The following is a 24,197-nucleotide window of genomic DNA, read 5'->3' on the forward strand; positions in this document are numbered from 1 at the left end:
AGGCCCAGAGTTCAAGCCCCACAACCAACAACAACAACAAAAAAGATTCTTGCCTGGGCTGGCTTTGAACCACAATCCTCAGATCTCAGCCTTCTGAGTAGTCAGGATTCATAGATGTGAGCCACCTTGGATGCTTAGCATAGAACCCATCCCTTTTAGCAAAAAAAAAATTTTTTTTTTTGGATCAGTCATGGTGCTTAAACTCTGTCCCTGTGCTCTTCAGCTCAAGGCGAGCGCTGTACTGCTTGAGCCACAGCACCACTTCTGGTTTTCTAGTGGTTTATTGGAGATAAGAGTCTCATGGACTTTCCTGCCTGGGCTGGCTTTTAGCTGAGATCCTCAGATCTCAGCCTCCTGAGTCACTAGGATTACAGGAGTGAGCCACTGGTGCCTGGGACAAAATATTCTTTGTATGCTTTAAATTCACTTATTTTCTAACTTTTTTTTTTTTTTCCCAATTAGGGCTACCTAATGGTAAAGAAAGAGAAACAAGAGGCAACCATTAAAGCACTCACACTTTCAGCATTTCAATAGTGATAGGAAGTGATCTGGTCCGACCCAGGGTATTGCTGTCTTCAGAAAAGTTGTCACTGCTCTCAAAGAGCAATGAGTGAGCTCGGTGACAGCCCTCAAGGGGAGGAGTCACAGGAAGGGGACTAGTTAGGGCTTGCTGAATTCGAATATGAAGTGGGACTGGGGGCAGCCTAGGGGGTATATGGGTCTCCCCAAATCTCTGGTCCACTGTCCTTTTTGGGACTTCATTTTTCTGGTCTTCCTGCTGGGCAACCTCTTGGGATAGATCTAAAGAAGGTAGAAACTCAACTTCTGGCACGACTTGAAAAGTCTTATCAGCAGGGAATGGTGGAGACCGCGGGGGCTCTGGAGGTATATGAGTAGGCAGTGGAGGAGATGGGGAGGAAGGTGGGACCATCATCAGTGGTTCGGAGCTCACAGATAATGCATTCTTCTCTCTTTGATCACTTGGTATTTTTGCGGTGATGGCAGTGGCAGACTCTGAGGTGGGTACCACAGTTGATGGAATGCCTCTCTTAGGTGGTAAGGGTGGGGATGGCTTTGATAACAATGTGCCACTGTTTATGACTTGGGATAGTTCAGCTGGAAAAAAGAGAACAACAATTCAAGTTAACATGGCTTTATAATGCATTGAGGAGCCAGCACCAGACTGAAATCAGAATGAACTTAGTCTTAATCTTCCAGGAAAAAATTTACAGTTATCCAATAGAAGGCCTAATGAATAAAAGTATAAGCTACTGTTGCCCGACTAGAAAGCTGATATTTTATTTAATTACTCTGACAATAGATAAACTTGCAACTTTATGTTGCTGTATGAACAACAACAAAAGTTGAAAAAGCAGGGCGCAGGTAGCTCATGCCTGTGATCCTAGCTACTCAGGAACCTGAGATCTAAGGAACACAGTTCAAAGCCAGCCTGGGCAGGAAAGTCTGAGAGACTCTTATCTCCAATAAACCACTAGAAAACCAGAAGTGGTGCTGTGGCTCAAGTGGTAGAGCACTTGCCTTGAGTTGAAGAGCTGAGGGATAGCGCCCAGGCCCAGAGTTCAAGCCCCAGGACTGACCAAAAAAGAAAAAAAAAAAAAAAGCTGAAAATTCTGTCTGTTAAAAGTGCTAGACAATACTTTGAGAATCTTATTATAGAGAAAAAAATGGAAATCTGGACCTGACAGCTGAGTTTCTGTCTCTCCCTAACTCCAACCTTGCATGAGTCATTACAGCTCTACGTTCTAATTGCTCTATGTATATAACAGATAAAATCGGTTTCCTGTGGCAAAAAGTAGTTTTGAAAATAAGTATGTGAAAGCTCCTCACATTCCTCAGAGATAAGTCAACCAGACATTATCCATCCAAAGTGGTGATAACACTAATCTTCATCCTGTTTTTAATCAAGCTACTCCAACCTGTCATACAATATATTCTAAACCTGTTTTGCAAGGTTAGTCACTCCACCCAACTTGGTAGTATTAGATTTTTAATGAGCACATTTTTTCAATCATTCAATCAAAAACAAGAAGTTTAAGCAATAATAAGCTTAGTATCACTTTTCTGAGAAACTAAATTCTCACTCCTCTGAAACATGCATGAGCTTTCCCTCTTGACTCTCCTTTTCTTGGAAAATTGCTCTAAAATGGCACACATTTATGTAAAGAAAAGAGGCCTAAACACGATTTCAGGTAAATGAAAAAAAATTACAATTCCTAGTTTTATTTGTGATCACTTATTTTAATATAAGACTATCATTCTTGGGGCTGGGAAGGTGGCTCAGTGGTAGAGTGCTTGCCTTGCATGAATGAGGCCCTGGGTTCGATTCTTCAGCACCACATAAGCAAAAAGAAAAAAGCTGGAAGTGGTGCTGTGGCTCAAGTAGTAGAGTGCTAGTCTTGAGCTGAAGAGCTGAGGGACAGCGCCCAGGCCCAGAGTTCAGACCCCATGACCAGACTCCCCACCCCCCAAAAAACTTGTACTTCTTAAAAGAATAGCTAGTCAGGAAGCTGAGATCTGAGGAACATGGTTCAAAGCCAGCCTGGGCAGGAAAGTCTGTGAGACTCTTATCTCCAATTAACTACCAGAAAACTGGAAGTGGTACTGTGGCTCAAGTGGTAGAGCACTAGCCTTGAGCTGAAGAGCTGAAGGACAGTGCCCAGGCCCAGAGTCCAGGCCCCACGACCAGACCCCCTCACCCCCCCAAAAAAAAGACTATCATTCTTAATTCTCTGAGGATAAAACATGATTTTACCAGAATAATTTAAATAATACCTTTTGCAATTCTCATAAAGCTACAGCGCCAAGTACTGAATCCTAAATTACACAGGCATCCACAAAATCATCTTTTTATCTACTATACTTGTTTACATTTAAGGAAAGCACTGGTAGTTCAAAGCAGATGTTCTATAAACCCTAACTTTTTATTTGAGGCTTGTCTTGCCCATTATAATTTTTTTTTTTGTCGGTTATGGAGTTTGAACTCTGGGCCTGAGCTCGTCCCTCAGCTCTTCAGCTCACGGCCAGCGCTCTACCACTTGAGCCACAGTGCCACGTGGTTTAGTGGAGATAAGAGTTTCATGGCCAGGCTGGCTTTGAACCACCATCTTCGGATCTCAGCCTTCTAAGTAGTTAGGATTACATGTGTGAGCCAGTGGTGCCAGGACCATTATAATTTGTGGCATAATTATCATTTTCTCAGTAAATGCCACAGATAATTCTATGCAGGTAAAATATGTTATGGTCTTCACTAGTCCAACTATATACAGCATCCTGAAATACTATCATAGAAAAATAGATTTTTTTTGGGGGGGTCGGTCGTGGGCCTGGGCACTGCCTTCAGCTCTTCAGCTCAAGGCTAGCACTCTACCACTTGAGTCACAGCGCCACTTCAGGCTTTTTTCTTTTTGCTTATGTGGTGCTGAGGAATCGAACCCAGGGCCTCATGCATGCAAGGCAAGCACTCTACCACTGAGCCATCTTCCCAGCCCAGAACCTAGACAGATTTGTTTTTTTTTTTTTTTTTTGTCGGTCATGGGGCTTGGACTCTGGGCCTGGGCACTGTCCCTCAGCTCTTCAGCTCAAGGTGAGCGCTCTACCACTTGAGCTACAGCGCACTTCCAGAAAAATAGATTTTAATCTCAAATCTTAACTTAATTTTGATGATGTTTCCATTCATGGCCATATGCCTCATTTGAAAAATTTTTCTCAAAGCCGGGCGCTGGTGGCTCACGCCTGTAATCCTAGCTACTCAGGAGGCTGAGATCTGAGGATCGCCGTTCAAAGCCAGCCCAGGCAGGAGAGACCATGAGACTCCTATCTCCAATAAACCACCAGAAAACCGGAAGTGGTGCTGTAGCTCAAGTGGTAGAGCGCTCGCCTTGAGCTGAAGAGCTGAGGGACAGCGCCCAGGCCTAGAGTTCAAGCCCCACGACCGACCAAAAAAAAAAAAAAATTCTCAATATAGAAGATAGTCAAAGGTACAAGATATGGAAAACTCTTGCATAGACCAAATCAGTGTTGTACTAGTTACTCACTAAAATAAACATCCTAAATTAAACGCTGGACACTTACCAATGACAGGGTTGCTATTTCTGTGAGCTGGTTTGGGGGGAGGGACTGGGGGCTGCTTGGCAGGGACCATATTCGTAAGGCTAGGAGCAAGAGTAGTGTTAGTACTGACAGGAGCGACAGACAGAGTCCTGGGTACTGGGGTAGGAGTGGCAAAAGAATTGACAGTCTTTGCTAGGTTTGTGGCAGCAGTAGTGGCAGCAGGTGCTATGGCGGCGGAGGAGGCAGAGGTGGAGGAGGTGGATCTGGCTGTGCTGCCACAAGTGATGTCTTTTGCTTGTCCTTCACTTGCTTCATGAGAAGACAAGGGTCTTTTCGGGGGAAGTAAAGGCGGTTTGGGAACATTCTCAGGAATAGACTCTGCTTCAGAATTAGGCTGGCTTCCAGTTGAGCCTGGGTAATGAAAGATATCATTTAAAAGGAAGTTAAAAGTAACACAAGAGCCTGAAAAGGTTAATACATCTATGGATTGCTGGTCAACTGCATAGATTAGTTAATTTACAGTTTTACAGGCTATAGTTCACAACACCTGCCACCCTTAGTATTCTAGAGAATATCATTAAAATAAGAGGCAAATTATAGTGGCAATTATTTGTTGTTTTTTTTTGGGGGGGGTCCAGTCATGGGGCCTGAACTCTGGGCCTGGGCGCTGTCCCTCGGCTCTTCAGCTCAAGGCTAGCACTCTACCACTTGAGCCACAGCGTCACTTCTGGCTTTTTTTTCTTTTTGCTTATGTGGTGCTGGGGAATCGAACCCAGGGCCTCAGGCATGCAAGGCAAGCGCTCTACCACTGAGCCACCTTCCCAGCCCAGTGGCAATTATTTGTACCAGAGCAATGCTACTAAGGAAATATATACAAATTTCTTGGGTAGAATGAGTGTGTTTGGAAAAGTCCTACAGTGCCTGCCTAACAAATATGAGGCCCTGAGTTCCCAGCATGGCCAAAAGAAACAAGTCCCACAGCAGTCTAACATTTAACAATATTTTCCTTTTTTTTTTTTTTTTGCCAGTCCCAAGGATTGAACTCAGGGCCTGGGCACTGAACCTGATCTTTTGCTCAAGGCTAGTACTCTACCACTTGAGCCACACTGCCACTTCCAGCTTTTTCTGTTTATTTGGTACTGAGGAATTGAACCCAGGGCTCCATGCATGCTAGGGATTCATGCATGTTAGGCAAGCACTCTACCACTAAGCCACATTGTCAGCCCAATATTTTCCTCTTTAAGAATCACAAATTTAGCTGGGCGCTGGTGGCTCACGCCTGTAATCCTAGCTACTCAGGAGGCTGAGATCTGAGGACCGCGGTTCAAAGCCAGCCCGGGCAGGAGAGACCGTGAGACTCCTATCTCCAATAAACCACCAGAAAACCGGAAGTGGCGCTGTAGCTCAAGTGGTAGAGCGCTTGCCTTGAGCTGAAGAGCTGAGGGACAGCGCTCAGGCCCAGAGTTCAAGCCCCATGACTGACCAAAAAAAAAAAAAAAAAAAAGAATCACAAATTTAAGCCGGGCGCTGGTGGCTCACGCCTGTAATCCTAGCTACTCAGGAGGCTGAGATCTGAGGATCGCAGTTCAAAGCCAGCTAGGGCAGGAGAGACCGTGAGACTCCTATCTCCAATAAACCATCAGAAAACCGGAAGTGGCGCAGTTGCTCAAGTGGTAGAGCACTCGCCTTGAGCTGAAGAGCTGAGGGACAGCCAGGCAGGAAAGTACATGAGGCTCTTATCTCTAATTAACCACCAGAAAACCAGAAATGGCAGCTGTGGCACAAGTGGTAGAGTGTTTGCCTTGAGCTGAAGAGCTCAGGGACAGAACCACAAATGACCAAAAACAAAAAAACCCCACAAATTTATGTATTTTGTGAATATAAGAATTAGAGGGAGGGGGCTGGGAAGGTGGCTCAGTGGTAGAGCACTTGCCTTGCATGCTCAAGGCCCTGGGTTTGATTCCTCAGCACCACATAAGAAAAAAGCTGGAAGTGGCGCTGTGGCGCAAGTGGTAGAGTGCTAGCCTTGAGCTGAAGAGCTGAGGGACAGTGCCCAGGCCCAGAGTTCAAGCCCCACAACCGGACCCAAAAAAAAAAAAAAAAAAAAGAATTAGAGGGAGGGTTGGGGATGTAGCTTAGTGGTAGAGTGCTTGCCTAGCATGCATGAAGCTCTGGGTTCAATTCCTCAGTATCACATAAACAGAAAAAGCTTGAAGTGGCTCTATGGCTCAAGTGGTAGAGTGCTAACCTTGAGCAAAAGAAGCTCAGGGACAGTGCCCAAGCCCTGAGTCCAAGCCCCAGAATTAGAGGGAGGAATATTATAGGTAAATAGTTTTTAAGAAGAACATAATTGCCTCTTGAATTTCTATTTCCCTGTTCTCTCAGAACCCCAAAGTATGTGAGTAAGAGTATGTAGTCCATGGCTTTTCCCCCCTCCCCCCAGTCCTGGAGCTTGAACTCAGGGCCTGGGCATGTCCCTAAACTGCTTTTGTTTAAGTGTAGCACTCTACCCTTGAGCCACAGAGCCACTTCTGGGTTTTTCTGCTTATGTGATTCTGAGGAATCAAACCAATGGCTTCATGCATTCTACACAAGCACTCTAGCACTAAGCCACATTCTCAGCTCCTAGTCCATGGCTTTTAAGCTCAAAAATACAATTTTTGGTTGATGGCAAGCCCTCCTGAGGCAAGAGGGCTTCAAGGCCAGGTTGGACTACAAAATGAGACTCTCCTTTTTCCCCCAATTCCAATTTTACCTAGTTGCTTCTTTAGGTCTTCTTCTGGAATAGGATCTTTAAGACTTGATATTCTTACTGCCTCTTCTTCTACTAGGCTGGAAGATCTGGTACTCCCTATGTGGGTGGTATGGCCATTCTTTAATATGTCATGGCTCAGCTTTCCTGGATCCTCACCACCTGCCAAAAGAAAGAGGAAAGAGATAAAATGATGGGACTTGGCATAATCAAACAAGAAGAGCTGCTAGTGTTTAACCTCTCTTACTCTCTTGCCTCCTTGTTCTATTTATACCTATGTTATTGGAACCCTTCTAGTAATAATAAAAATACGTAATTCCTTTTTTCAATAAATATCTTTTCTTCTCTTTCTTTCTTTCTTTCTTTCTTTCTTTCTTTCTTTCTTTCTTTCTTTCTTTCTTTCTTTCTTTCTTTTTCTTTTTTTTTGGTCGGTTGTGGGGCTCCAACTCTGGGCCTGGACACTGTCCATCAGCTCTTCAGCTCAAGGTTAGCACTCTACCATTTGGGCAACAGGGCCACTTCTGGTTTTCTGGTGGTCTATTGGAGATAAAGAGTCTCACGGACTTTCCTGCCCGGGCTAGCTTTGAACTGTGATCCTCACATCTCAGGCTCCTGAGTAGCTAGGATTACAGGTGTGAGCCACCAGACCAGCCTCAATAAAAATCTTTTGATGGCGTGGGGGAGGAAGGGGTGTTGTCACCCCTATAATCCTAGCTACTAAGAAGGCTGAGATCTGAGGATTGTGCTTCAAAGCCAACCAGGGAAAGAAAGACCATGAGACTCTTATCTCCAATTAACCACCAAAAAACAGGAAGTGGTGCTGTGGCTCAAGTGGTAGAGCACTTGCCTTGAGCTGAAGAGCTTAGTGACAGCACCCAGGCTCAGAATTCAAGCCCAACAACCAACCAAAAACAAAAAGGAAACTAGACAAACAATCCCAGTTCCTGCAGAGGTTTCCTAAATTCTTCAACAACAGAGCTGAAAACATCAAACTTAAGAGATTAAAAGCACTATCTCATTTCCTAGAGTCATATGGTAACTGGCACTAGTTGTTCACTTCTTTGTTTTCCCTAATGAGACACTTTTGAGTGTCTCTTGACACCTGATTGATTTAGTTCACTGAGTTCTCAAGGACCAGTCCCTTACCCTGACCCAGCACAATTACTAGGAGATCAGTCATTCTTCAGGGAGTCCAATCAAGAGGTGGTATTTGGGCTAAAAATTCTGAAGAATCTAAATAACAAATGAAAAGGTACTCCTAAAGTTAAAGTCACCTGCCCTGACAACTTTTTTGATGGAAGGGAAGCCAGGCACCGGTGGCTCACACCTTTAATCCTAGCTACTCAGGAGGCTGAGATTTTAGGATCACAGTTCAAAGCTAGCCTGGGCAGGAAAAGTTCATGAAACTCTTATCTCCAATAAACCACTCAGAAAAATGGAAGTGGCACTGTGGCTCAAGCGCTCACCTTGAGCTGAAGAGCTGAGGGACAGCGCCTAGGACCAGAGTTCAAGCCCCATGACCACCACTACCAACAACAACAAAAAAAGAAAAAGAAAAGAAAGGAAAAATGGAAGGAAGCAAACTGACAAACTGACAGTTATGCAAAAGTAATATGTTACTGTAAAAGAGAAATGAGAAATGAAATGTAACCAATATATGTCTAGAGTTTTACACTTATAATAAACTGCTTCAAAAATTGAACAAAGGAGCCGGGCGCTGGTGGCTCACGCCTGTAATCCTAGCTACTCAGGAGGCTGAGATCTGAGGATCGTGGTTCAAAGCCAGCCCGGGCAGGAGAGACCGTGAGACTCCTATCTCCAATAAACCACCAGAAAACTGGAAGTGGCGCTGTAGCTCAAGTGGTAGAGCGTTCGCCTTGAGCTGAAGAGGTGAGGGACAGCGCCCAGGCCCAGAGTTCAAGCCCCACGACCGACCAAAAAAAAAAAAAAAAAAAAAAATTGAACAAAGGCCAGGTACTGGTGGCTCACACCTATAATCCTAGCTACTCAGAGGTTGAGAGCTGTTCCAAGTCAGCTTTGGACAGGACCTAAAGTCCATGAGACACTTATCTCCAATTATCCACCTACAAAACAGAAGTGTAGTTGTGGCTCAAAGTGGTAGAGTGCTAGCCTTGAGTGAAAAAGCTCAGGGATACTGCCCAGGCCCTGAGTTCAAGCCCCACAACTGACCACAAAAAAAAAAAAAAAAAAAAGAACAACTACTAAACCAGCAACAAGTATTGAAATCTCAAGCTATCCTCTTAGAAAGAGAAAGATAAGTGCAATAAAAAAAGCAGGGAGACAAATGTGATCAAAAGAAGAAAGTAATAACAACTGCTGAAGGTGGCACAAAGCTGAGGATATACAGATACAAGGAATTGTTGCCCCAAGTATTTTTCACTAATCACTCTAATTTCAGAGTTAAAACCTAAGGCAGCCGGCCTGTAATCCTAGCTACTCAGGAGGCTGAGATCTGAGGATCGTGGTTCAAAGCCAGCCTGGGCAGGAGAGACTGTGAGACTCTTATCTCCAATAAACCACCAGAAAACCGGAAGTGGCGCTGTAGCTCAAGTGGTAGAGCACTGGCCTTGAGCTGAAGAGCGCAGGGACAGCGCCCAAGCTCAGAGTTCAAGCCCCACGACCGACAACAAACAAACAAACAAAAACACCTAAGGAAGACACTTAAGAAGGTACAGGAAACTTATTTTTTGTCATTCATGGGGCTTGAACTCAGGGCCTGGGCCCTGTCCCTGAGCTCTTCAGCTCAAGGCTAGTGCTCTACCACTTTGAGATACAGTGCCACTTCCAATTTTCTGGTGGTTAATTGGAGCTAAGAGACTCATGAACTTTCCTGTCCTGGCTGGTTCTGAACTGTGATCCTTAGATCTCAGCCTCCTGAGTAGCTAGGATTACACATGTGAGCCACTGGCATTCAGCCAGGAAACTACAGCCTAACTATAGAAATAACAGAAAGAAAATTTAAATACCTATTTAGGTCCAATTAAAGACTAAATACACAGAGAAAGTCATATGCTATTCATTTGAAACTTACCTTGCTCAGGATCTTCCAGGAGAACTCCTCTCTTAACCAACTCTTCTCTTGGTTTTCGCATAGATATTTTTCGCTCTAAAACTAACATTGAGTTGAAAAACACCACTCAGAAATACAGTACTTGAAATGTCAACATTACTCAGCATTCTAAATCCATAGGTAGAGAAAAATTTATTCAAATTTCTTCATTCTTAGGACAGAAACTAAACAAAAGTTAATTTCAAATTAAAAAAAGTAATTTCTTGGCCTGGGGTAGAATCCTTGCCTAGTATATGTGACACACTGGGTTCTACTCCCATCATTAAAAACAAATAACAAGACTTTAATTTCTTTTATACACTATTCTATTGGGGAAATATCATTTCTTTTTTTTTTTTTTCTTTTTTTTTTGTCGGTCGTGGGGCTTGAACTCTGGGCCTGAGTGCTGTCCCTTAGCTCTTCAGCTCAAGGCAAGCACTCTACCACTTGAGCTACAGCGCCACTTCCGGTTTTCTGGTGGTTTATTGGAGATAGGAGTCTCACAGTCTTTCCTGCCCAGGATGGCTTTGAACTGTGATCCTCAGATCTCAGCCTCCTGAGTAGCTAGGATTACAGGCATGAGCCACCAGCGCCCAGCTGGAAATATCATTTCTAAAAGGAAGAATCTTTTTATAAGGTAACCCAATTAAAATTTTAATAATAAGGTTTTTATGGATAAAGTCTGCATTGATAGGAAGTGGGCAGAGTAGAAAAGAAGCACTTTAGGCTTCATTATTATTATTATTTTATTTTTATTTATTTATTTTTTTGGTTGGTCCTGGGGCCTGAACTCTGGGCCTGGGCGCTGTCTCTCAGCTCTTCAGCTCAAGGCTAGCGCTCTACCACTTGAGCCACAGTGCCACTTCCAGCTTTTTTCTTTTTGCTTATGTGGTGCTGAGGAATTGAAACCAGGGCCTCATGCATGCAAGACAGGCGGTCTACCACTGAGCCACCTTCCCAACCCTATTATTATTATTATTATTATTATTTTGGTGCCCATACTGTGGCTTGAACTCAGGGCCTCACAGCTCTTAGTTGGCTTTTTCATTCAAGGCTGGCAGTCTATTGTTTGAGACACACTTCCATTTCCAGTACTTTAGATGTTATTTTCTCAGTGTAAGACAGCCATTGCACCACTGAACAGATTAGTCACTGTTAGTGTTTTTTTGTTTTTGTTTTTGAGACAGGGTTTCATCACTAGTAGTAGCCCAGTCTTTAAGATTCTCTTGTCTTTGCCTCTTGAGTACAGGCAGTAGAAGAGAATGCTAAGAGTATAGACATGCACCACTATTCCCAGCTCAGCCATTCAAAAGACAAACCTAGGAATGAGGTTATAGAATATAAGGCTCAAGCCGGGCGCTGGTGGCTCACGCCTGTAATCCTAGCTACTCAGGAGGCTGAGATCTGAGGATCGCGGTTCAAAGCCAGCCCGGGCAGGAGAGACCGTGAGACTCCTATCTCCAATAAAACCACCAGAAAACCGGAAGTGGCGCTGTAGCTCAAGTGGTAGAGCGCTCGCCTTGAGCTGAAGAGCTAAGGGACAACGCCCAGGCCCAGAGTTCAAGCCCCACGACCGACAAAAAAAAAAAAAAAAAAAAAAAAGAATATAAGGCTCAGTGAATGACCATTTGTCTGGTTAAATTCTAAAAGACTAAATGATCCAAACAGGGAGGTATAGCCCTTCCACAGAAACTATGAAAAAGTTAGGAGCTTCTAAGTTAGAAAGCCGTAGGGCCAGGCATGATGGTACATGCCAATAATTTCAGTGTTTGGGAGCCCAAGGCTGGAAAGGTTGAGGCTAGCCTGGGCTGTGTAGTGAGATTTTGTCTCAAAATCCAAGAAACCAAAAAGAAAGAAAAAAGGAAATTCTACAACTCAAAATACATAAATTATGCTCTCACCTTTTTTTTTTTTAATTAAGTTATTTTTCCTTTTATTTTATTAATTTTATTTATTGTTTATGTGGTACCAAGGAATAGAACTCAGGGCCTCATGCTTGCTAGGCAAGCACTCCACCACGAAGCCACATTCCCTGCCCCCTCTCTCACCTTCTGATGTCTCTTTGAATTTATCACTACTTTTTTTTTTCCTCCATTTCCAGGGCTTGAAGATTTTGCCAAAGCCTGAGAACTTGCTTTTTCTTTTGGTCGGAGGTGTTGTGTCTCCAGCTTCCACACTGTCCATGACCATGCCTGTATCTCCAGTATGCTGGTCTGCTTCTTCTGTCACAGAGAGAAGACAACAACTTATTACTTTAGCATAATCTCTAAAACAGTCCTTCCCCTCTCTTCCGGTGGTAGTTGGAAGGGATCAGGGCAATGATAAACAAACATGCAGACAGACTCCTTAACATTACATAGATCAAACAACAAAATCTGTATCAGACAAATTACTAAAGAAATAAAAACAAACTCACATCATTTTAGGACAAAATGTATTGGTCCAGGACAAAATTGTTCAAAGGTGTATATATACACACACACACACACATACACACTCACATATATACATGCACACACAGAAGGTGGGTATCTTCTCTATATACATGAGTTCTCTGATGACTGAAGCAAGGAATTCCACAATTAGTGAGGCCTTATTCTGTTAAATATTACCTTCTCCTGACTTTTTCAGGATTTAGATAGTTCAGGGATGAGCAACTCTTCACCTTACTTGCATCTATTTATCAGATTTTCGGCCTTCATAAAAGAAGCTTAGATAGTCTTGGCACAATGGAAGGTAACTGAAGTGAGGTACATGGTTGCAGTAGAAAGAGCATGTTTTAAAATGGAAGAAAATGTTCTGAAGAACAGCCAGAACTGAGATTACAGTCTGTCTATCATGGTATTGCTTTAGGGATAATCTTGACACTAAGGATTTGACATGAAACGTAATTGACATGATACATCTACAGGACTGAAATGAAAGGCCACGGCCCCTTAGATAATGACAACACATGCAGGGCTTAGTTTCAAGTAGAAGAGAAAAGGAGCAGCCAAGGCAGGGCCAAAAACTTATTTAAAAAAAAAATAAAAGCAGGAAGGCAACAACAACAACAAAAACGCAGGAAAGCAACACAATAGAGCTGCACTCCACCTACTGTCCCAGGGTTCTCTGGAGAAGTCTAGAGGGGAAGAAAAAAAGAGTTATGTGGAATAACTGTCCTGAAATTAAAGCAGAACTGCTATTTTATAAAGATACATTAAAGAATACATATTGTATTTCATATTGGAGCAAATAATGCCTTCTGGGGGAAGAAGGGTATAACACATGCATTAAAAATTGTCTCCTTTTAATACTGCAGGATTAGCCTGGTGCTGGTAGTTCATGCATGTAATCCTAGCTACTTAGGAGGCTGAGATCTGAGGATCGCAGTTCAAAGCCAGCCGGGGCAGGAAAGTCTGTGAAAGTTATCTCCAATAAACCACCAAAAAACCAGAAGTGGGGCTGTAGCTCAAGTGGTAGAACACTAGCCTTGAGCTGAAAAGTGCAGGGACAGCCCTGAGGTCCAGAGTTCAAGCCCCACGACTGACAAAAAAAAAAAAAAAAAAAGAAATACTGAAGGATTTTTTTGTCGGTGGTAGAGCTTGAACTTTGGGCCTGGGTGCTGTCCCTGAGCTCTTCAGCTCAAGGGAAGCACTCTACCACTTTAGCCATAGCGCCACTTCCTGTTTTTTTTTTTTTTTTTTGGGTCCGGTTGTGGGGCTTGAACTCTGGGCCTGGGCACTGTCCCTCAGCTCTTCAGCTCAAGGCTAGCACTCTACCACTTGCGCCACAGCGCCACTTCCGGCTTTTTTCTTATGTGGTGCTGAGGAATCGAACCCAGGGCCTTGAGCATGCAAGGCAAGTGCTCTACCACTGAGCCACCTTCCCAGCCCCCACTTCCTGTTTTTTGGTGGTTTATTGGAGATAAAAATCTCATGGAGGGGCTGGGAAGGTGGCTCAGTGGTAGAGCACTTGCCTTGCATGCTCAAGGTCCTGGGTTCGATTCCTCAGCACCACATAAGAAAAAAGCCGGAAGTGGTGCTGTGGCTCAAGTGGTAGAGTGCTAGCCTTGAGCTGAAGAGCTGAGGGACAGCGCCCAGGCCCAGAGTTCAGGCCCCACGACCGGACCCAAAAAAAAAAAAAAAAAAAAAAAATCTCATGGACTGGGCTGGGCTGGGAAGGTGGCTCAGTGGTAGATCGCTTGCCTTGCATGCTTGAGGCCCTGGGTTCAATTCCTTAGCACCACATAAGCAAAAAGAAAATAGTCGGAAGTGGCGCTGTGGCTCAAGTGGTAGAGCACAATCCTTGAGCTGAAGAGCTGAGGGACAGCGCCCAGGCCCAGAGTTCAAGGCCCCACGACCGGACCCCCCCCCCCCCCAAAAAAAATCTCATGACTTTCCTGCCTGGGCTAGCTTTGAACTGTAATCCTCAGATCTCAGCCTCCAGAGTAGCTAGGATTACAGGCATGAGCCACTGGGGCCCGGCAATACTGCAGGTTTTTTATGCTGCTTTGTTTGAGACAGGGTCTTTTTGTAGCCTAGCATGGCCTTGAACTTACAATCATTCCATTCTAATTGAGCCTACTGAATGCTGGGACTATAGCTGTATAACACCTATACTTTTTTTTTTTTTTTTTGGGTGTTGGCACTGGGGCTTCAACCTCAGGTTCTGAAACTCTCACTAAAGCCTTTTCACTCACAGAGGGCTCTCGCTCACCATCAAGGTTGGTACATTTTTTGTGTGTGCAAATATACAGTCTATAAGTGTTAATGTTTTTAAATATCTGGCAGTTGCGCCAAATCTAACCTTTGCTGGGTTGACAGTAATCTTGGGAAATTTGAAAAAGGTTGGATTTATATAAACTTTACTATCAGAGTAACTAACTACAGTAATGATTGCTGACCTGATAGGCTTCAGTGTCAAAAGACTTAGGTAAAGCAGATTCTGGTTACTAAAGTACAACTGATGAAGATGACATAGGACAGTGACTTGTTTCTTCCTAGTTACATGACTTAAGGCATCTTAGATCTCAAATAATTCTAATAACACTAAATGCACTGAATCTGATGGGAATAACTGAGTACATTTTTTTAAAAGAGAAAACAAAACTTCTGGCATAATTTTCCCTCAATGAGGAAGTAAACCCTGGAAGAATCCCAAGAGTGCTAATAGGGTGAACACATGATACCAGTTTGTTGTTGTTGTTCTTGTTGTTGTTTTTTGTCAGTTGTGGGGCTTGAACTCTGGTCCTGGGCACTGTCTCTCAGCTCTTCAGTTCAAAGCTAGCACTCTACCACTTGAGCTACAGTGCCACTTCCAGCTTCTGTTTATGTGGTGCTGAAGAATGTAACCCAGGGCCTTATGCATGCGAGACAAGCACTCCACCACTGAATCATGTTTGCAGTCATGATAATGTTTTTTTTAAGAATTGTGATTTTAATTAAGACAGTACTTTCTAGGTGCTGAGGGTTCATGCCTATAATCCTAGCTATTTGAGAGGTGAAGAAAATTGGCAGGACAGAATTTTGAGCCTGTCTAGGCAAAAAGTTCCTGAGGCCCTCATCTCAATCAATAGCTGTGTTTGGTGACATGACCTAGCTATGGTGGAGCGAGAAGTGAGACCTTATCTCAAAATTAACAGAACAAAAAGGTATGGAATCATGGCTCAAGTGAACAGTGTCTGCCAAGCACAGAGTCCTGAGTTCAAAACCTAGTGTTCCTCTTCTTCCTCAACAGACATTATTTGTTTATATAATATGGGTCTGGGAATGTGGCTTCGTGGTGGAGTGTTTGCCTTAGCATGCATGAAACTCTGGGTTTGATTCCTCAGTACTACATAAACAGAAAAAGCTAGAAGTAGTGCTGTGGATCCAGTGGTAGAGCACTAGCCTTCAGCACAGAGAAGCTCGGGGACACCCCAGGCTCTGAATTCAAGCCCAGGACTGGCAAAAATAAATAAATAAAATAATAACAACAATAACAATAGTAATATAGTATCAACGAGAACTGAATGTTTTAGAACATTCATAATATTCCATTTAATATATGCTTCAAAAAAGCTTTCAAAGACATGGGAAACCTCAGAAATGGAACTAAGTAACTAACATAAACTGTTCAATCTCAGTCTTACTTGGACAGGCTAAGAGGCATTAAAACTGTAATGTGCTAACCAATAAACTAAGCATTCTAGAAACAAACAAACAAACACATAAGATAATGCCTATTTGGTTAAAAAAAAGTAGTAGGGGAAATTAAATCTAAATTTTTAAAAAATTAGATGTAGATGTGTGTACATGCACAAGCATTCACAATGCACCAGTTCTGGTCTCAGGGCCTGGGCACTGTCTCAGCTTTTTCCACTCAAAGCTGACACTCTACCACTTGAGGCCCAGCTCTACTTCTGGCTGTTTTGTGTGTATCAGTCCTGGGGCTAGAACTTGGGTCCTGTCCTTGAGCTTTTTTTTTTGGCTCAAGGCTAGCATTCCACTACTTGAGTCCCTGCTCCATTTCTGGCTTTTTAGTAGTTAATTGGAGCTAAGAGTCTCACAGACTTTCCTGTCCAGGCTGGTTTCAACCTCAGATCAGTCTCTTGAGTAGCTAGGGTTACAGGTGTGAGCCACCAGCACCTGGCTATGAAATTCTTTCTTTTTATGTATGTGTGCCAGTCTTGAGGCTTGAACTCAGGGCCTGGGCACTGTCCATGAGCTTCTTTTGCTCAAGGCTAGCACTCTACCATTTGAGCCCCAGTGCCACTTTTGGCTTTTTCTGATTATGTGGTACTGAGGAATAAAACCCAGAGCTTCATGCATGCTAGGCAAGCACTCTACCAGTAAGCCACATTCGCAGCCCTGAAATTTTTTCAAATATCTTTATGTTAACAGAGAGCATGAGCTAAAAGCACATTTAGTTTGTATTAAAAAGTATAGCAGCACTCAAGAGCTCCTTATGTTAAATCCTTATGTTAAATCATTTAGTTAACCCAATTCCAGATTATTATCTGGAAACCCCACCCTGTTTAAAGCGATAGAAGCAAACACTTTCTGTCTATAGCTTGCTTCTTGGCTGAAGAACAGTAAACTATAAAATGACAGTACTATTACAGTGTTTCCTACTCAGCAAGATATTCCTAGAGGTATTCCTTGTTCTTTCCTTGTCTCATAGTATAAATTAAAAATAAAAGTTTCGGGCTGGGAAGGTGGCTCAGTAATAGAGTGCATACCTCACATGGGGAGGCCCTGGATTTGATTCCTTAGCATTACATAAACAGGAAAAGCCGGAGGCAGCGCTGTGGTTCAAGTGGTAGAGTGCTAGCCTTGGGCTGAAGAGCTAAAGGGACAGTGTCCAGGCCCAGAGTTCAAGCCCCATGACCAACCAACAAAAATTAAAAAAATAAAAGTTTCCAGTTCCGGGCTGGGAAGATGGCTCAGTGGTAGAGCGCTTGCCTTGCATGCCTGAGGCCCTGGGTTCGATTCCTCAGCACCACATAAGCAAAAAGAAAAAAGCCAGAAGTGGCGCTGTGGCTCAAGTGGTAGAGCGCTAGCCTTGAGCTGAAGAGCTGAGGGACAGCGCCCAGGCCCAGAGTTCAGGCCCCATGACTGGACCCAAAAAAAAAAAAAAAGTTTCCAGTTCTTTCTGGCTAGACTTATGTTCTAAGTTCACCTACACAGAAATATACTGAGTCAGAATGACTATATCAAAATACTTCATACTCATGGATCAAAATTAGAATAATGAAATCCCTTAAAATGGTTTAAGAAGGTAGAGGTAGGGGATTAAAAAAGAGTAATAAAGGGGGTGAATTTATTTATTTAAAATTTTTTATTGTAAAGATACTATACAGAGGGTTACAGTTACATGAGCAAGGTAATGAGTACACTTCCTATTGAGCATTGTTACCCCTTCCATTGTTTTCCCCCTACCATAAGGGGGTGAATTTAACCAAAGTCCATTATATGTATTTATGAAAATATTGTAATGAGACTGACCCCTTTGTACAATCAAAAATACTCTAATAGGGGCTGGGAAGGTGGCTCAGTGGTAGAGCGCTTGCCTTGCATACATGAGACCCTGGGTTCGATTTCTCAGCACCACATAAGCAAAAAGAAAAAAGCCAGAAGTGGTGCTGTGGCTCAAGTGGTAGAGTGCTAGCCTTGAGCTGAAGAGCTGAGGGACAGCACCCAGGCCCAGAGTTCAGGCCCCACGACCGGACCCCCCCCCAAAAAAAAAAAAAAAAAACTCTAATAAAAATAAAGTCACCAGACACTGAGGGCTCATACCTGTAACCCTAGTTATTCAGAAGGCTGAGATTTGAGGTTCATTCAAAGCCAGCCTGGGCAGAAAAGTCCTTGAGACTCTTATCTCCAATTAACCATCAGAAAACCAGAAGTGGCCGGGCGCTGGTGGCTCACGCCTGTAATCCTAGCTACTCAGGAGGCTGAGATCTGAGGATCGTGGTTCAAAGCCAGCCCAGGCAGGAGAGACCGTGAGACTCCTATCTCCAATAACCACCAGAAAAACCGGAAGTGGCGCTGTAGCTCAAGTGGTAGAGCGCTCTTCTTGAGCTGAAGAGCTGAGAGACAGCACCCAGGCCCAGAGTTCAAGCCCCACAGCCGACCAAAAAAAAAAAAAAAAAGAAAACCAGAAGTGGTACAGTGGCTCAAAGTGGTAGAGTGCTAGAAAAAAGCTCAGGGACAGGTCCCAGGCCCTAAGTTCAAGCCCTATAACTGACAAATAATAATAACAATAATATCATTACAAAATGTAGTAGGAATCAAACTTAGTGGTACATGCCTATAAATCCCAGCAAAGAAAGACTGCTGAGGCAGGAAAATCAAAAGTTCAAGGCCAGCCCAGGCAAAATCAAACAGAAACAGTTCATGCAGTTGCTAGGTGTATTGCTCTAACTATGCCAATTAGGTTAAGTTAGTTAATCCTATTATACAAATCATTAACAACCTTCTGATGTATTGTCTCCTTGTTCTATCAGCAGGAGAGGCACATTAACATCTATGAAACATTTGTTTTTTTTTAGTTGTATTTGCTTTTTAGAGTTGTTTTCCTACTGAAAAATCCCTTTAAGTTATTGTGACGTTGCTCTACCATTCTAGAAACACTTTTACCTGTTCCTTTTCTATCTAGTTTGACAATGTCTTTTTCTTTTTGAGACAAGCTTTTATTATGCAGCCCAGGTTGGCCTCAAACTCAACTTTCTCCTGCCTTAGACCTTGCCAGTGTTGGGACCCAGATGTGCCCAAGAAAGCCTGCCAATTGCCTGGAGCATTTAGTCCATTTACAGTGAATGTTTTCATGGGAATGGTTGGGGTTACTGCTACCATTTTGTATTTATCTCATTGGTTTTGTACATTTGTGACTTATTATAATCTATGTGGTGTTCAGTATTTTACTTCTACATATATATAATACAAACTACAAAAAGTATTTGTTGTTTAACAAATAATATTCTCTTGTTTTTTTTCTTCGTTTGTTTTTTTGTTTTTATTCTTGGTCAATTATGAGCCCTAGGTGCTGTCCTTAAGTTCTTTTTGCTCAAGGATAGTGCTCTAACACTCTGAGCCACAGTGCTACTTTGGGTTTTTTTCTGGTGGTTAGAGATAAGGCTCATGGACTTTCCTGCCTGGGCTGGCTTTGAACCATGATCCTCAGATCTAAGCCCCCTGAGTAGGATTACATTCATGAGCCACCAGCACCCAGCAAAAAGTTCTTGAGACTCCATTTCAACTACTGATTAGGTGGAATGGTATGTGCTTGTCATCCCCAATGGCACTAGAAGCTCAAGAGAAATCCTACCTGGAAAGTCACCAATGGAAAAAGGCTGGAGGTATGGTTCAAACAGTGCCTGACACTATCCCCAACATTCCAATCCTTAACAGAAATCAGAACATAATTACAATAATAGGGGGAAGGGAAGGGGGCTGGGGACAGGATTCAAAGCATTACATATGCTAAGCATCTACTCTACCAATGAGACCTCTTATAACTGGGTTTCAGAAATATTTACATTTAAAATGTATAAAGGTCTCTTGTTTGGCTCATAAATATTTTTATTTGTCCAATATTTAAAAATTTTAGTTCAATGATATTCTTCCATATCAAAAAATGACAAACATCTTTTATAATCTAAGGATTTTGTTAATATAACATTTTATGGCCACTAATTGGAAATAAATTTTGCTGTAAACAGTATTTCTATAGCATCTGAACTTTGTAAATGGACACTATTAGTTTATGGTCCTTGAACTATTGTACTTACTCATTTTTGCTCTCTGAAAGAGGACTGTTATTGGATTAAAGAAAACTGTTTAGAAAATTATAACAAAATTGCAGAATGAAAGTCTGTTACTAATGAACAAAGTAGGCTTTGTCCAGGGAAGACCTACAACTTTTCCTGAAATCTTGCACAGCCTGACCCTTGGGGATTAGAACGAACTGGACAAAGCATTTGAAAGAAGTTAGGGGATAAGTTCTCTCTGTACTTTAAAATACAGTTAGGTCCAAGATTCTTTGCTTTGGTAAAAAGTATTCTGACAGCACCTGTATCAAGAAGTAATGCTGGCTGGCTGAAGGATAGGGGTAGCTCAGTGGTAGAGTGTTTGCCTGGTATACAGGAATCCTAAGCATGGGAGAAAAAAAAAGTTATGTATTTGCAAACTTGATGTTTATACTTGGGTAAAAATTCCAGGCTAAGTATAGATGTTTATAGTGAGGAGCCAAACTATAAGCTATTGTTAAATGGAAGAACAATACTTAAGACAGGTCAATAATTCTAAATTCAGTAACAACAGATAGAACCCTTTATGATAGAACCCTTTAATGCCATCTACCCCTGAATCATGGATTACATACACATAGGGAAGGTACCTGAATTGTGGCTCAGATGGAGAAAGTAGGCCTCTTCCCTTTAACACCAAAGAATTCTTGTCAGATATGAGAAATGTCTAACAATTCTGGTGGATAAATACTAAGTATTTTTTTCCAAATTCCCAAGAAGTACTTTAATTAGCCCACCCACTATTTATTTCTAAGGTTTTTTGTTTTGTAAACTCAGGCTAGCCTGGAATTCAGTATGTAGTCTAGGCTGACTTTGAAACTCATAATTTTCTTTCTTTATCCTTTTGAGTGATAGGATTACAGGTGTGCATCACCATGACTGGCTTTGTTTGTGTGTCTGTTTTGTTGTCTCTTCATCTTTTCAAGATGGAGGCCTCTCTATGTTATCCAAGCTGGCCTTGAGTACTTGGGCTCAAATGATCCTCCTGAGGTCCCAAGTAGCTGAGAGCTCAGATATGTGCTACCATCTGTGACTTATTTTACTGTTACTATGTAGCTGCATTAAAATTTATTCATTGGGCTGGGAAGAGAGGTTAAGCATAATTTATTTAATTCTTTGGTTTCATACCTAATTTAAGCACATTCTATTTTAATATGATAAATAGCAAGACTATAGTAAAGACAAAATTACCTTTTATGTTGATTGATAACTGCAAAATAAGACTGGAAAGCGTTTTTGTTTTTGTTTTATGAGAGAGAGTGTTGCCCGCCAGGCTGGCCTCAAACCTGAAATCCTCCTGCTCCCTCCAGGCATGTACCACCATGCTCAGCAATAACCTTACTTTTGCGAGATTATTTATATGCAGATTTATGAGTTGTTATTATCAGTATCTAACCAGTTCTTACTACTAGAACTTTAAACTGCTACCAAAATAATTGGATATTTTAATGTGGAGTAGGAATTTGTCCATTCTAAGAAAGAAAATAGTTGAACTCACTAGTTCATAGCAAGTAATTAACCTTAAACAAAATATGCCTGTGGGAGAAGTCTATATGTGACGCAGGAAGATCATGAGCTGGAGTAGTCCAGCATGGGCTACACAGTGAGTTCTAGAGTAGCACAGGCTAAATCATTGGGACCTTGTCTTAAACAAATAAACAAACCAAAAAAAAGCATATTTTTCTAGGTTAAAAGTTCTGGGCTTCCATCATAAGTCAAGTGAGTCAACTAATTTTAAAAAAGAACAATTAGCAGGGTGTGGCAAAGTGAACCAATCATCTTAGCAGTGGAGTCAGAGGCAGGAGGATCTTGAGTTTAAGACTAATGTGGGTTAAATAGCAAAGAATCATAAATTTACACATTTTTTTTTAAGTGATTAGGACCCTGATCATCAAATCTCAGCCTCCTGGGCTGGGAAGGTGGCTCAGTGGTAGAGCACTTGCCTTGCATGCATAAGGCCCTGGGTTTGATTCCTCAGCACCACATAAGCAAAAAGAAAAAAGCCGGAAGTGGCGCCGTGGCTCAAGTGGTAGAGCGCTAGCCTTGAGCTGAAGAGCTGAGGGACAGTGCCCAGGCCCAGAGTTCAGGCCCCACGACCGGACCCAAAACAAAAACAAAAACAAACAAACAAAAAACCCAAATCTCAACCTCCTGAGTTGCTAGAATTACAGGCATGAGCCACCAAGGTTCAGCTTCAAAGTTCTTCCATTAGGGCTATTGTTAGGGAAAAGTCATGAATTTTGTTCTTAAAAGCATAAAGTATAACAACAGTACAACATTAGATGGACATCTTCATAAATACAGCCACCCACAATTAAGTTGTAGTTGCTGAACAATTTAGTGCTTCTGAAAGCTCTTTCATTCCTACCATACAAATGTTTAGGATTATTGGAGTTCTTTCTATACTTGTTATAAAAGGACTAATCAGTGAAGAAGGAAAATTTAGTGGCATGCAAGTGAGTTATTTACCAAATACAGGAGAGGGTTGACTCTGGGAACAAAGTAGCAAACTGTCAGCATCAGGGAATGCAGGCACAGGAAGAGGGTGGAGTACCATTCTATGTCTTTAATTTTATTTCTTAAACTGGAAAGTGAAGGTTCTTTATATTTTTCTGTATTTTTTTTCTATTTATGAAGCATGATCCACGTGCCTCAATTTCAGGAACACATAAAAAATACTTTTTGTAGCTGGGTGCTGCTCATGTTTGTAATCCTAGTTATTCAAAGGGCTGAGATCTAAGGACTACAGTCTGAAATCAGCCCAGGCAGGAAAGTTGGTGAAACTCTTATCTCCAATAAACTTAACACTGTCCTCCCCCCCCCCCCCAAAAAAAAGGCCAAAAGTGAGCTACGCTCAAGTGGTAGAAAGCTAGCTTTGATGATAAGAAGCTCAAGGACAGAACCCAGACCCTGAGTTCAAACACATTAAAAACAAAACAAACAAACAAAAACCTTTTTGTGCATTCTTTTTCTCTTTTCTTCAGTGCTAGTGGGCAAGCCAGGGCCATGGGTATACTAGATAAGCAAACACTCTACCACTGAGCCACATTGTCATTTTCTCTCTCCCTCCCCCCCCTATAAATATTTCACCTGAGAAATTTTAATACATTCCCTTTAGAAAGCAAAGAAATTTTAATACATTCACTTTAGAAAGTAACATCAAAAGGCTGGGAAGGTGGCTCAGTGGTACAGTGCTTGCCTTGCATGTACAAGGCCCTGGGTTTTTTTGTTTTTGTTTTTGGTTGGTAGTGGGGCTTGAACTCTGGGCTTGGACATGGTCCCCCATCTCTTCAGCTCAAGGCAAGCGCTCTACCCGTTTTCTAGTGGTTTATTGGAGATAAGTTTCACGAACTTTCCTGCCTGGGCTGGTTTTGAACCGTGATTCTCAGATCTCAGCCTCCTGAGTAGCTAGGATTACAGGCGTGAGCCACCGGGCGCCCAGCTTGAGGCCCTGAGTTTTATTCCTCAGCACCACGTAAGGAGAAAAAGCCAGAAGTGGTGCTATGACTCAAGTGGTAGAGCGCTAACCTTGAGCTGAAGAGCTGAGGGACAGTGCCCAGGCCCAGAGCTCAGGCCCCATGACTGACAAAAAAAAAAAGAAAAGAAAAGAAAAAGTAACATCAAAATGAGACACATTTATGTATATTGCCTTTGTTCCTAGTTTTATGCTTTTCTTCAAAGTGACTAGCATTTTTTACTTTCAAGAATAAAAGGAACATGGGAATGAATATGTTTCCTACTACTTCAATAAATCACAGTGCCAATACAACTTTCTTTTTTTTGGTGGGGGGAGGGGTCGGTCGTAGGGCTTAAAGGTGAGCTCTCTACCAATTGAACCACAGCACCACTTCTGGTTTTCTGGTGGTCAACTGGAGATACGAGACTCACGTACTTCCTGCCCAGGCTGGCTTTGAACTGTGATCCTCAGTTCTCAGCCTCCCCAGTAGCTAGTATTACAGGTGTGAGCCATTGGTGCCCAGCTAACCCTTTTTCTTAAATAGTATAATATCCAGAAAATATTTACAGGCTTTCCC

The 24,197-nt window shown here is 42.4% G+C and overlaps 1 protein-coding gene across 8 annotated transcripts in view; it reads right to left on the reverse strand.

Moving 5' to 3' along the window:
• Positions 1-24,197, reverse strand: part of Phactr4 (phosphatase and actin regulator 4) — a 96,339-nt gene that overhangs the window by 29,257 nt on the left and 42,885 nt on the right. For 3 of the 8 annotated variants that reach the window (XM_070037485.1, XM_070037488.1, XM_070037483.1), the window contains 5 exons: positions 11,942-12,115; positions 9,876-9,956; positions 6,827-6,985; positions 4,093-4,482; positions 516-1,116 (listed from right to left, as the gene is read on the reverse strand). In XM_070037485.1, coding sequence (XP_069893586.1) covers positions 516-1,116; positions 4,093-4,482; positions 6,827-6,985; positions 9,876-9,956; positions 11,942-12,115 — 1,405 coding nt within the window. Of the gene's footprint in view, positions 1-515; positions 1,117-4,092; positions 4,483-6,826; positions 6,986-9,875; positions 9,957-11,941; positions 12,116-12,986; positions 13,015-24,197 lie in introns of those variants that run through there. The other 5 variants (XM_070037490.1, XM_070037486.1, XM_070037484.1 and 2 more) reach the window with 3 other exon arrangements.

This window comes from Dipodomys merriami, unplaced genomic scaffold, assembly GCF_024711535.1.
Source record: "Dipodomys merriami isolate MVZ:Mamm:240054 unplaced genomic scaffold, mDipMer1.0.p SCAF_28, whole genome shotgun sequence".
NCBI lineage: Eukaryota > Metazoa > Chordata > Mammalia > Rodentia > Heteromyidae > Dipodomys > Dipodomys merriami.